This window comes from Nomascus leucogenys, chromosome 3, assembly GCF_006542625.1.
Source record: "Nomascus leucogenys isolate Asia chromosome 3, Asia_NLE_v1, whole genome shotgun sequence".
NCBI classification, from domain to species: Eukaryota; Metazoa; Chordata; class Mammalia; order Primates; family Hylobatidae; genus Nomascus; species Nomascus leucogenys.
Window position 1 is genome coordinate 73,668,458 of NC_044383.1, and position 13,621 is coordinate 73,682,078.

The 13,621-nt window shown below is 38.5% G+C and overlaps 1 protein-coding gene across 1 annotated transcript in view; it reads left to right on the forward strand.

Annotated features, from left to right (window-relative positions):
* Positions 1–13,621, forward strand: part of ZNF292 (zinc finger protein 292) — a 107,274-nt gene that overhangs the window by 83,992 nt on the left and 9,661 nt on the right. The window contains exons 7-8 of the mRNA XM_030809453.1: positions 3,099–3,235; positions 5,121–5,262. Of these exons, the coding sequence (XP_030665313.1) occupies positions 3,099–3,235; positions 5,121–5,262 (279 nt within the window). The remainder of the gene's footprint in view (positions 1–3,098; positions 3,236–5,120; positions 5,263–13,621) is intronic.

Here is a 13,621-nt window from a genome sequence, read left to right on the forward strand (position 1 = left end):
TGCTCTTGTTGCCCAGCCTGAAGTGCAGTGGCACCATCTCAGCTCCCTGCAACCTCCACCTCCTGGGTTCAAGCAATTCTCCTGCCTCAGCCTTCCAAGTAGCTGGGATTACAGGCACCTGCTACCATGTCTGGCTAATTTTGTATTTTTAGTAGAGACAGGGTTTCACTGCGTTGGTCGGGCTGGTCTCGAACTCCTGACCTCAAGTGATCCACCCCCTTGGCCTCCCAAAGTGCTGGAATTTCAGGCGTGAGCCACCGGGCCCAGTCTAAGAGTGGCTTAGGTTTTAGAAGAACAACAAAAATGATAAGATTAAAAATAAATGAGACTTTCAAGAAATACGGATTTTTATTAAACCTGAACAAGTGAAAATCCGTATTTAGCATCATACGAATATATGGCCTTAGCATGCCTGTGCACGTGGAATTCTGGAAAGAGCACAGGCTATGAAGCTAAACTTAGGTTGACATCTTGACTTTGCCACTAAGTGCGTAACTTTGAGCAAGCAACTTAACTCTTAGGCCTTCTTTCTTTAAAAGAAGTATTAGCATTGGCTGAGCACAGTGGCTCATGCCTGTAATCCCAGCACTTTGGGAGGCTGAGGTGGGTGGATCACGAGGTCAGGAGATCGAGACCATCCTGGTTAACACGGTGAAACCCCATCTCTACTAAAAACACAAAACATTAGCCGGGCGTGGTGGCACACACCTGTAGTCTCAGCTACTCAGGAGGCTGAGGCTCAGGAGAGTCGCTTGAACCTGGGAGGCGGAGGTTGCAGTGAGCTGAGATTGCACCACTGCACCCCAGCCTGAGCAACAGAGCAAGACTCCGTCTCATAAATAAATAAATAAATAAATAAATAAATAAATAAATAAATGAAATAAAGTAGTAGCATCTACCAGGCAAACTGTTTGTCTGCAAGCAATGCAATTTATCTGCATGAGTGTGACAGGGTAATTGTTTAACGTAACTTTGAATAAAATATATTGTGATGAAGTAAGTGGAAAGAGCTTGGATTTTTTTTGTTTTTTTTTTTTTTGTTTTTTTTTTTTTTGTTTTTGTTTTTTTTTTTTTTGAGGCCAAGTCCTGCTCTGTCACCCAGGCTGCAGTGCAGTGGTGCGATTTTGTGTCACTGCTGCCACCTCCCAGATTTAAGCAATTTTCCCACCTCAGCCTTCCGAGTAGCTGGGACTACATGCATGCATCACCATGTCCAGCTAGTTTTTGTATGTTTTAGTAGAGATAGGATTTCACCACGTTGGCCAGGCTGGTCTCGAACTCCTGACATCAGGTGATCCACCCACCTTGGCCTTCCAAAGTGTTTGGGTTACAGGTGTGAGCCACCATGTCCCGCCAGAGCTTGGATCTTTGTGTCAGCCAGACATGATTGGATTTGTGGCTTAACCACTTAACTAGCACATTCATCATACAGATGGTCCCCCAATTTATGATGGTTCAGCTTACTATTTTTCAGCTCTACAATGGTGCGAAAGTGATACACATTCAGTAAGTTTCTGGACATATGATGGGGTTACATCTAGATAAACTTACTTTGAATTGAAAATATTTTAAGTCAAAAATGCACTTTCAACAACATTATTTTCAACTTAGGATGGGCATATTGGGATGTAGCCCCATCATAAATCACTGACCATCTGTATATAAAATGTTAGTGATAATACCTACCTAGTGGGAAAGTTATGATTAATAATATACTTAAAATGTCTGACAGTGTGTTTAGCATATTGTAGATATTTTTAAATCTTTATATATCCTTCAGTCTTTTTTTTATTTGCTTAAATCAAGTTGCTTATAAAGATTTGTTGAAAAAGAGGCAGACAGAGGAGTAGGGGAAACAACACTGTACCAGGTAGTACAAGACTAGATTTCAGTCTTAACTCTTCCACTAACTTCATAATTCCTTTAGGTAATCATTTATGTTGAACACACGATTTTTTTTTCTTGTCTTAGTGTTTTCTAAGAAGGCCCAATTTAATGTGTAAAATAGAACTTGTGAATCTATTGCCCCACAGCGTTTATCCTCATTATCAAAGATTGACCTCAGGATTACCCGCATTCCCCATTTACATACTTGTTGAATCCTAAACACATTACATTTTACACATGCACACTTTTGCTTACTCAATATTTTATGAAAGAGAGAAAATCAACTAGGAGAGGCATAGTCTCCTCTGTGGTACGTGAGTGCTAATGGTCTGTTTTGTCTTCAGTTCTTTTTGCCATCTGTCAGTTGTATCATATTGGAATTAATCTTTCTATTCTGTGGAACACTGGTAATTTGTGATTGTATGCTGTTTGTCAGATCCCTTGTCTTATAGCAGATGCTTGTAGCAATCACAGGTAAAGTCTGTTCGTTTTATATAGTACATCATTGCAATGAGGTAATAAATTTTAATTTTTTAAAAAAGAAATTATAGTTGTAAGTGCATCATTAAATGAAGCAAGTTGCCTTCGTCTAGGTTATACGTACACATGCATGACTGTTGGCAAGCTTTGAGATGGAGTAAATTTATATGAAAAGAAAAATAGTGGAGATTTGTAGCAAATTGAGGTGAGCTTATTTTAAAAGTGGTATAGTTACATAAAATGCTTCATACTGTATTTTTCCCTCATGAATAGATATGTAGTTTAGTCTATACCCAGTGTACCTCTCTATGTGTCTCTGTTGATTCTAATGCTTGTTTAAATCAGTGGATAAAAGGGGAAAAAATAAAAGTACCGCATTTTTTTTTCATGATCAGATCTGATTTAATGGGTAGAGAGTGCTTATAGTTACCATCAGTTAGTTACATATAAATGCTTGTAAATTCTTAAATAGTTGGTTCTCCGGTGTTTCTTGATATTCTCAGAATTACTATATAAATTTCTACTGGCTATAAAGAAAGGTGTTTTTTTTTTTTTTTAACTGCAGCCAATCTTTGTCCCAGTAATGGCAAATTATGACTGACTTGATAGTGTATGAATTAATGGTATTTTATTCATAAAAACTATCTAAATAATGAAAAACTAAAGGTATATTGCTCTATATCCTAATATAAAACCATTTTGTGGCATATTTCTATTGGCTTTTTCTTTAGATTTCAGAAGTTGATTGCAAAGATGCACTGGAAATGATCTGTAACTTAGAATCTGAGGGTGATGAAAAAAGCGCTCTTGTCTTATGTACTGCATTTTTGTCACGTCAGCTCCAACAAGGAGATATGTACTGCGCTTGGTGAGTTGATTTTTTTTTTTAAGAAATATTTGTTAAATAAGAATGCAAAATAGGCTGTGAGAATTCATGTAACTTAGGAACATAATTTAAAATCTTTTTAAGACAAAAGGCTTATATTTAGATACTACGTGCTGTGCAAACTTATTAACAAGTAATTGTTACAACTCAAAACTTTGTGTATTAAAGGCCAGACAATTCCTTAGCATGCATACCAGTAATTATCTTTGGTCAGGAAATTTTTAAGTGTTAGAAAGTGAAAGAAAGACTTGTTTCGTCTAATGCCACCATAACATTTTTTTAGATATGTAAGCAATACATTTCTTCTTATGGTACATTTTCAACTGGGCATAGCTTGTTATATGTAATCCTTTGGGAGGCTACAGGAAACAGAGATGTTGGTTTCAGTTAATGTAAAAACTGAAGATCAGCTGCCTTAAATTAGCTTTAGCTAACACTGACAATTTATCTGGTCAGTCAACAGCACTGTTAGTCTTCAGTGTTGTGTTGAAAGTATGGGAACACATAAGAAAATTTGGTTTATAAAATTCCAACATTTAAGAATATTTACCAAATGACAGCATACAAATGAATAATAGAACAGGCAAGGTAAATCAATGGTTGTGTAATCAATAAAGATTGAAGCTCATAAAGGATTTCTTAGCATTGAGCCTCGTTATGAAGGAAAAATAGTATATGCAATACAGAGAGGCTTGGTGTGAAAGGCAGAAAAATTCTGAAGGGAGAATAAATAAGTATTTATCCAGGACAAGTGTAATAGGTTTTCTAGTTATACTAGCATGAAAATCAGTGATGACTAAGAAATTAATGTGTTATGTTGGTTTTTACAAAGGCATCAAAAGCTGAGTTTCATATGCTAAGCAAAAGCAGTCCATTATAAGCTCTTGAAGGGCAACATAGAAGTTTATGTTTAAGAAACACTGTTTAAGATAAGCAGTTGTGAGTTTATTGACGACTCAGTAGTGAGGGCAGAGCTGGGCAAATAAGTAGTAGTACAGAGTTCAGGCAGAAAATCAACTGGAAAGCCAGTGAATCAACTGGGAAATTACTGTGGCACAGATTGGTTTCTTCTGGGTTTGTTGTCATCATTGGTTCTTATATTCATCTAATAATAATAACCTTATTGTCAATTTTAAATTTGTTAGAAGATAAAAGATAAATGCTGTTTAAAAATCATGTCATTGATTTTTTATATATATATCATATATATATACACACATATATATGTACACACACATATCTTGAGCTTTCTTATTACATAAAGTTCACATGTTGCTCAAAGTTACCATCTGTAAAACTTGTTTAAATGTTAAATGCTGGCCAGGCACAGTGGCTCATGCCTGTAATCCCAGTACTGTGGGAGGCCAAGGTGGGCGGATCACCTGAGGTCAGGAGTTTGAGACCAGCCTGGCCAACATGGTGAAACCCCATCTCTACTAAAAATACAAAAATTAGCCAGGCATGGCAGTGCGCGCCTGTAATCCCAGCTACTCAGAACGCTGAGGCACAAGAATCGCTTGAACCCGGGAGGCAGAGGTTGCAGTGAGCCGAGATTGTGTCACTGCACTTCAGCCTGGGTAACAGTGAGACTGTCTCAGAAAAAAAAAAATGTTAGATGCTTTCCTAGTAAAAGGTAGTGCTTCTCTGGGACTGAAAAATATTAATTAATAAAATGATAAATCATATTCTGATTTTATTTGGTATTTAGAAAATTGGGATCTGTTTTCTTGCATTTAAACTTAAGCATGCATATAGGATTGGAATATAAAACCAGTTTTAATTTCAAATGTAATGAGTGGACTGATGTGGTCCATGATTATTACCTTACTGCTCCAACTTTTCTTATTATAACTTTTTTTTTTTTAAGGGAACTTACTCTCTTTTGGAGTAAATTACAACAAAGAGTAGAACCATCTATACAAGTGTACCTTGAGAGGTGTCGTCAACTTTCTTTGTTAACGAAAACAGTATATCACATTTTCTTCCTGATTAAAGTTATTAATTCAGAGGTAAGAATAATCAGAATATTTTTAAGGTTAAAATGTATACATTATCATTAATAAAAGACTATAACTTTTATGATTTTGGCACCCTTTTCAGTGATTTTTAAATTTTTTCAGTTAGTCCTTTGAACATTTTCTTGTTAGTCCTTTAAGATATTTGATACAGAAAAACTTAAACATGCAGTTGAGATCCAGGGGCTTGTTCTTACTTAGCCAGAAGAAAAGTAATATATGTAATACTTAATTTATATTATTATTCTATTTTGGTTCTAGGGGTTATACTACTTTGATAATTTGGCTATAGAAATTTAAAAAGTAGGCTGGGCGCGGTGGCTCATGCCTGTAATCCCAGCACTCTGGGAGGCCGAGGCGGGCGGATCACGAGGTCAGGAGATCGAGACCATCCTGGCCAGTATAGTGAAACCCTGTCTCTACTAAAAATACAAAAATTAGCCAGGTGTGGCATGCGCCTGTAATCCCAGCTACTCGGGAGGCTGAGGCAATAGAATTGCTTGAACCCGGGAGGCGGAGGTTGCAGTGAGCTGAGATTGCGCCAGGAGGTGGAGGTTGCAGTGAGCTGAGATTGCGCCACTGCACTCGAGCCTGGGCAACAGAGTGAGACTCCATCTCAAGCAAACAAACAAACAAACGAAAAAAGAAATTTAAAAAGTATAAAGAAGAATATATAGTGCTAGGTTCCTCTGCTAGCAGAAGGGAAGATTACAGTATCTAAAATTTTACAAACAGCCACAAATACGTGATAAAATAAAACAAACATCTTTTTTAGTGTATAGCAGCTGAGATTGCAGGAATATTTGGGCTTCAAAGGTAAAACCTAAAAACAGGAACAGAAAGCTTGAACTGATGCTGAGCCTCATCTAACCTGGAGATTGGGATATGCTGCTACTTGCAGTAACTAAGTAGTTGGAAGTTTGATATCTACACAGGGACAGGAGATAGCTATACGGATATAAGATCCTGGGCCGGGCCAGGCTGCTCACATCCATAGTCCCAGTACTTTGGGAGGCCAAGGTGGGCGGATCACTTGAGGTCAGAAGTTTGAGATCAGCCTGGCCAACATGATGAAACCCTATCTCTACTAAAGTAAGTATAAAGATTAGCCAGAATTGGTGGCGCCTGCCTGTAGTCCCTGCTGAGGTGGGAGGATGGCTTGAACCTGAGAGGTAGCGATTACAGTGAGCCAAGATGGCACCACTGCACTCCAGCCTGGGTGACAAGCAAGATCCTGTCTCAAAAACAAAAAGCAGGCCGGACATGGTGGCTCATGCCTGTAATCCCAGCATTTTGGGAGGCCAAGGAGGGTGGATCACATAAGCCCAGAAGTTCAAGACCAGCCTGGCCAACATGGCAAAACCATGCTCTACTAAAAATAAAGAAAATTAGCTGAGCATGGTGGCAGGTGCCTGTAGTCCCAGCTACTCCGGAAGCTGACACAGGAATTGCTTGAGCCTGGGAGGTGGAGGTTACAGTGAGCCAAGATTATACCACTGCACTCCATCCTGGGAGACAGAGCGAGACTTGGTCTTAAAAAAAAGAAAAGATCTTGGGCCAGCTCTACTTGTCTACTTGGGTAGGTAGATCTGAAACAACCACCCCCTCACCACCACCTCCCACCACCCGCAACACACACACACAGACATGCGCACGCACGTGCATGCATGCACAAGCACTACACGAAGCTGGAACCTGTGAAGTACTGTAATTTTATTGAAAAGGTAGACTAGAAAAATAATTCTAACACAGATGGTAGGGAATTTTAGGTATGTCCCACTGGACTCTGGGTCAGAGGAGGAAAATCTTCAGGAAGTTATAACTACAAGTCTACCCTCATACAGATTTGGGAGCCACATTTACCCTAGCTGTGTAGTTCAGAAATCCCTATGCTAAGTAAGTAAATGTTTAAGAAGGTGAGGATGAATACCTAAGATTCCTGCAGAAGGAAATGCAGAACTGCTTTAGGAGGGACATATTGTCAACACAGGCATCTCATAAAGCCCTGCTTAGCCTACGTTCACCATTAAGATTTATAAACATACAAAACTATCTGACCTGAGTGACTTTCAGCAAAGGAATAATAGGATTACTTGCCTAATACTTTAAATAATATAATTATGGAAAAATCTAGGAAGTATATGTATTTAAACACTTAAAATAAGGAATTAAAATATGAGAAAGACAGTGTCAAAATGACCAAGCAGATCGTAAAAAGAGTCAAAAGAATGTTTGGAAATAAACATACATAGTTATCGAAATGAAAATTTTAGCAGATGGATTATACAGATTAGATACAACTGAAGAGGGAGTTGATGAACAGAGGTTGCATATGTGCTTCCATTTGTTTTTTACTATTAAGTATTAATCAACTCAAGTTTCATAAAGTTACTGATTTTCTTATAGTAACCTTTGTAGAAATGCAGTTGGTTTCCATTTAAATGTACATAGAAAACACCTTCCAAAGGTGCTACCATTGTGTAGAATCTAAAAACTGAGATGCAGCATGATAACAAGAAGTACTTTTAAATGAATTTTTTATTTGTTTTTTATTGGTATTTTTAAATTGTTTTTGAAAGGAAAGACCAAAAGATACTTCCCTATCCCTCTTTATAAGTACCTTTTAAAATCTGTCATTGGTCAGTAAGTCTTAGATGTATCTTCGTTTTTCTCTCCTAAAAATAATTTCTCTTCATTTTCAGGAGGAAAGAATATGAATGAATCCTGCTTTCCAGTTTTTCCTCTGTCAACCTTGTTAACTTGTCCTGATTTTTCATTTATATATTGTGGTGCTGCAGTTAAACAAAGTAGCTGGGCGTGGGAGTGCATGCCTGAGACCCAGCTAATTGGGAAGCTGAGGCTGGAGGATCACTTGAGCCCCAGATTTGGAGACCAGCCTGGGCAACACAGCAAGACCCTGTCTCCAAAACAAAACAAACAAAAACCTGAAAGGGGCCAATAATAAGTTTCCTATGAAACTACTATGCAGTTTTAAATCATAGGTTGTGCCACTAACTTAAAGAGCAGCATGATAGAGTAGAGTAGAAAGAACTTGGAACTAGAAGCCAAACTGGGTATAAATCTTGACTTGCAATTGACCTTAATCACTGTAGGTTTCATGACTAAATCAGATGAATTGAGGAGGTTAGGTAAAAGTGACCATCCTTCTTCAGTTTTACTCACTACTCATAAGGAGACCATGGTGGGCCAGAGGATGGGGTGCAAAAATATTAGACAAGAGCTGCATTGTCCATTATGGTAGTCACATTGTAGTTGCTGAGTAGCTCCATGTTGCTAGTGGCAATCCTATTGGACAGCACAGATATAGAACATTCCCGTTATCACTAATAGTTCTGTTGGGTAACAGTATTTTAGAGAGTTTGGGTTCAGAATTAGAGTATATAAAAAAGCAGTTAAAAGTATGAATAGCTTTGGAAGTTGGCAATGGCAGCAGCCTTCTTTTATGTTGTTGTTGCTTTTGTTGGTTCGTTGGTTTTTGAGAGAGTCTTCCTCTGTCATCCAGACTGGAGTGCAGTGCTGCTGTCACAGCTCGCTGCAGCCTCAACTTCCCAGGCTTGAGCAGTGCTCTTACCTCAGCCCCCTAAGTAGCTGGGACTACAGGTGTGTACCATCACACTTGGCTAATTTTTTTATTTTTTGTAGAGGTGGGGTCTCACTATATTGCCCAGATTTATCTCCAACTCCTGGGCTCAAGCAATTCTCCGTGCCTTGGCCTTCCAAAATGGTGGGATTCAGGTATGAGCTACCACACATGACCTTTGCAGCAGCCTTCTTGACAGGAATAGTATGCACCATGGTAATTGCTCTTTGTCCAAAAACCTTATTGCATGAAATTTTTTTCCCTTTTTTTTCTACTTTCTGAAATCTGATCAAGCAGAGGTTTTATCTTAAAACTAGATTCATAGATTATTATTATTTTAGGGCTGAAGAGACCTTAAAGTTAAGCTATAGTGATTAGATTCTGGTGTAATAACTCTTTTCATTTTCCATATAGAGGTTAACCTCGATGTAGTGATTTGAATTAACTGGTAACCTTTTTTTTTCTTTTTGATATGGAGTCTCCTTCTGTTGCCCAGGCTGCAGTGCAATGGTGCAATCTCGGCCCACTACAACCTCCATCTCCTAGGTACAAGGAGGTATGATTCTCGTGCCTCAGCCTCTTGAGTAGCCAGGATTACAGGCGGACGCCACCATGCCCAGCTAATTTTTGTATTTTTAGTAGAGACAGGGTTTTACCATGTTTGCCAGGCTGATCTCGAACTCCTGACCTCAGGTGATCTGCCCGCCTCAGATTCCCAAAGTGCTAGGATTATAGGCGTCAGCCACTGCACCCAGCCAACTGGTAACCCTTAAAAAAAAAAAAAAAAAAAAAAAAAAAAAAAAAAAAAAAAAAAAACTCCAGGAATTGAAGACTATCAACCAGCTACTCATATGTTAATTTAAAATACAGTTAGCCCTCCATATTCATAGGTTCCACATCAGTGGATTCAACCCCTACTGATTGAAAATGTTCAGAGGCCAGGTGTGATGGCTCACCTGTAATCCCAGCACTTTGGAAGGCTTAAACCTGGGAGTTTGAGGCCAGCCTGAGTAAAACAGTGAAACCTGATCTCTACCAAAAAAAAAAAAAAAAAAAATAGCCAAACATAGTGGTGTGTGCCTGTAATCCTAGCTACTCAGGAGGCTGAGATGGGAGGATCACTTGAGCCTGGGAGGCAGAAATTGCAGTGAGCCAAGATCATGCCACTGAGCCAGGTTCACTCCACTGCACTTCAGCCTGGGTGACAAAGAGACCCTGTCTCAAAAAAGAAAAGGAAAAAAAATTCTATAGAGTTCCAAAAAGCAAAACTTGAATTTGCCACCAGCGTACTATATTGAATCTATGCAAATGAAGTAATATGTAGCCATTGTATTAGGTATTATAAGTAATACAGAGATGATTTAAATTATGTGAGAGGATGTCCATAGTTTGTATGCAAATACTATGCCATTTTATATAAGGGACTTGAGCATTGTGGATTTTGGTATCCACAGGAATCCTGGGACCAGTGCCCCCAGATTCTGAAGGACAACTGTAATTAATGTCTTAAATCCTAATTGAGATCTGCAAAGGAATTGGAGCAGATAGCTTGGGATCTTTTTATTTATATAGTATACTCTTCCCTAGACTCCTTGAGGTTTAAGAGTTGAAAAATACATCCCTGCCTTTAAGGATTTTGTAGTCTGTTGATGGAAACTTAAAACCAGTAGCAATATTATATGGGTCTTTCTACTAGAGTGGAATCTTGAATATCCGGTGAGGGTACATTGCTTAGTGCAGTGCCTGGTATAAAGTAGGTGCTGAATGAATAAAAGAAGTGGGCCATAATAACCCACTTGTCTATTTTCGTTACTCAATTAGTAATAGCTAAGGAGGGAGGAGAGAGTGTTCCTAGTCACAGAAAAAAAACACATAAAGTAGTATCAAGACAAATGAGAGAATGGAATATTTGGGGAACTACAGGTAGCTCAGTTTGAGTAAAGGGAAAGATAAAAGAGGAAACTAGAACAGATGAGGCAGTGGTCAGACTGTGAAGTCCTTTTTGTATTCCACACTAAGGTTTATATTTTATTCTGAAATACATGGTAATTATTTAAAGAGTTTTAAAACAGGGTAAAGCATGATGTTATGAGTGGGTAGGGAAGGACTGAATGGGATGTTACATAGGAAACTAAAAGCAACATGCAAGCCTTGGGTGGCTTTAGGTCAAGAACACTAGGCAGCCAGAGGAAAAGAACAGAAAAGGCAATGGAAGAGGGTATAAAAGACAAACCTTTCTGTTTCCCACAACTTGCTTGGTGCTGTTCTTTTCCTGGAAAGGGATTGAGTTTCTTTTCCTCCTCTGAATTAATGTCACTTAGCTTTCTGTTCCTGTGACTCATCAATTTAAGCTGGTGCTATTAGTATTTATGATTAACTGTTATGAATTAAATAGATTTTTATGGGCAAATCACTTAATTACATTGTCTTCATAGAAAATTGTTGTGAATTCAAATTCAACTTTTAAAACTTACCTGCTGTATAGCCAGTTTAGGATTTGAATATTGCCTGTTCACTTATTTTCAAGTGCACACATGAAAGATCAGAAGAAAAAAATTGTAAATATAGTTTTTTTTGTTTCGTTGGCATTAATGTAAAGGTTTCAGGTTTAATTATAACATGAAAATGTTTTTAAAGCAAATTTATTGAGGCTCCTCACCCTTAATGAATCAAAATGAACCTTTGAATTTAGTTGCAGACTGAATTAGAATAGAATGTCAGTGGAATTCCCCTTTTAAATAATTTTAGATGTGTCTTGTGAGCAATAAGTAGAATTCTTTAATCAGCTTTTGCCATTCCTGGAGAAAAGGCTCAACATTCATATGATATAAAATAGTTATGTTCTGCAAGACAGATACCCTTCATCTAGAAATCCTTCATTCTCTGAATCCTTTTTGTTTGTTTTGAGACATAGTTTTGCTCTTGTTGCCCAGGCTGGAGTGCAGTGGTGCAGTCTCGGCTCACTGCAACCTCCGCCTCCTATGTTCAAGTGATTCTCCTGCCTTAGCCTCCTCAGTAGCTGGGACTACAGGCACCTGCCACCACGCCTGGCTAATTTTTTGTATTTTTAGTAGAGACTGGGTTTCATCATGTTGGCCAGGCTGGTATCAAACTTCTGACCTCAGATGATCCACCTGCCTCAGCCTCCCAAAGTTCAGGGATTAACAGGCGTGAGCCACCACGCTGGGCCTTTCTGAATCCTTTTTTAAATTCATTTATTTCTCCATCATTTCCTGAATTTCTGAATAATCACACCCCTTCTCAGAACTTTCACCAGTAAGAACTTATACCAGTTCTTCTGACATTATTATATGTGCCTTCAGTATTACTTTTAATCATCTTTATGGTTTACTTGACCGTTAATTCCTCCCAGACTTCTTTGTGTCTTTCTTTGTGTAGTATGCAGCTTCACAGACCACAGGTGATTTTTTTCTTTCTTGCATATCGTAATAGAGGAGTGGCCTAATTGTTCACCATTAGCAGCCCCTTAAGGCATGTAACAGAGATGCAGATGTTTTACTGTACAAGTTTTAAGGCACAGATCTATCTAAGAATAGTATAACATATACAAGTTTATATGAAATCCAGAGACACCCATATGGTCCCACTTCCTTCCCAGTTTTCATCTTCCCTGTCATTTTTTATTTTTTTTATTATTCTTTTTAAGAGACAGGGTCTTGCTCTGTTGCCCAGGCTGGAGTGCAGTGTGCAATCCTAGCTTACTACAGCCTCGAATTCCCAATTTCAAGCAATCCTCCTGCCTCAGCTTTCTTTGTAGCTAGGATTACAGGCACATGCCACCATGCCCAGCTGATTTTTTTTTTTTTTTTTGATAGAGATGAGGTCTTTCTGTATTGCCTAGGCTGGTGTCAAACTCTTGGCCTCAATCAGTCCCTCCCACCTTGCCTTCCCGAAGCACTGGGATTACACGCATAAACCATGAGCCACCATGCCCAGCCTTTTTTTTTTTTTTTTTTTTTTTTTTTTGGAGACAGGGTCTCACTTTGTCATCCAGACTGGATTGCAGTGGTGCACTCTCTGCTCACTGCAGCCTCAGCCTTCCAGGTTCAAGCGATCCTCCTTCCTCAGCCCCACAGGTAGCTGGGACTACAGCTGCATACCACCACACCTGGCTAATTTTTGTACTTTTTGTAGAGATAGGGGTTTCCCTATGTTGCCCAGGCTGGTCTCGAACTCCTGAGATCAAACGATCATCCTGCCTCGGCCTTCCAAAGTGCTTGGATTATAAGCATGAGCCACCGCACCCAGCCTAACCTATCATTTTAAAAATAGGTCTCTTCATGCTACTCTTTCTATTCGTTTTCTTTTTGGTCATTGTGCTCTTGCTGTTTCTAAAATCAAGACCAATTCAGTATCCCAGGCTCCTTTTCCTTTTTAGTAAAAATACTAAAATATTTTTGCCCTACAAGTTTAAGCTTGTTTTAGTAAAATATTTTCTTCTTAACTTAATGAAAATAGAGGCCCTATCAGTTCTCTCTACTTATTTTCTTTGTTGCCTTTTGATCCTGTATCGTACATATTTTATTCCAATGAATGTGGCCACATCCTGTGGCTATCTTATTTCTCATTTATCATTGTTCCCTTCTGGTCTTTAAAACCCATTTTTCTCTCTTTACTCCATGTGTCTTTCCAATGACTCTTACCTTTGTTATTGCTATCTAATAATAATAGTTCAAGATGCTAATTCAAAAGAAAAAGTTTGTTGAGCTATGTCTACCCGTACTCCTAATT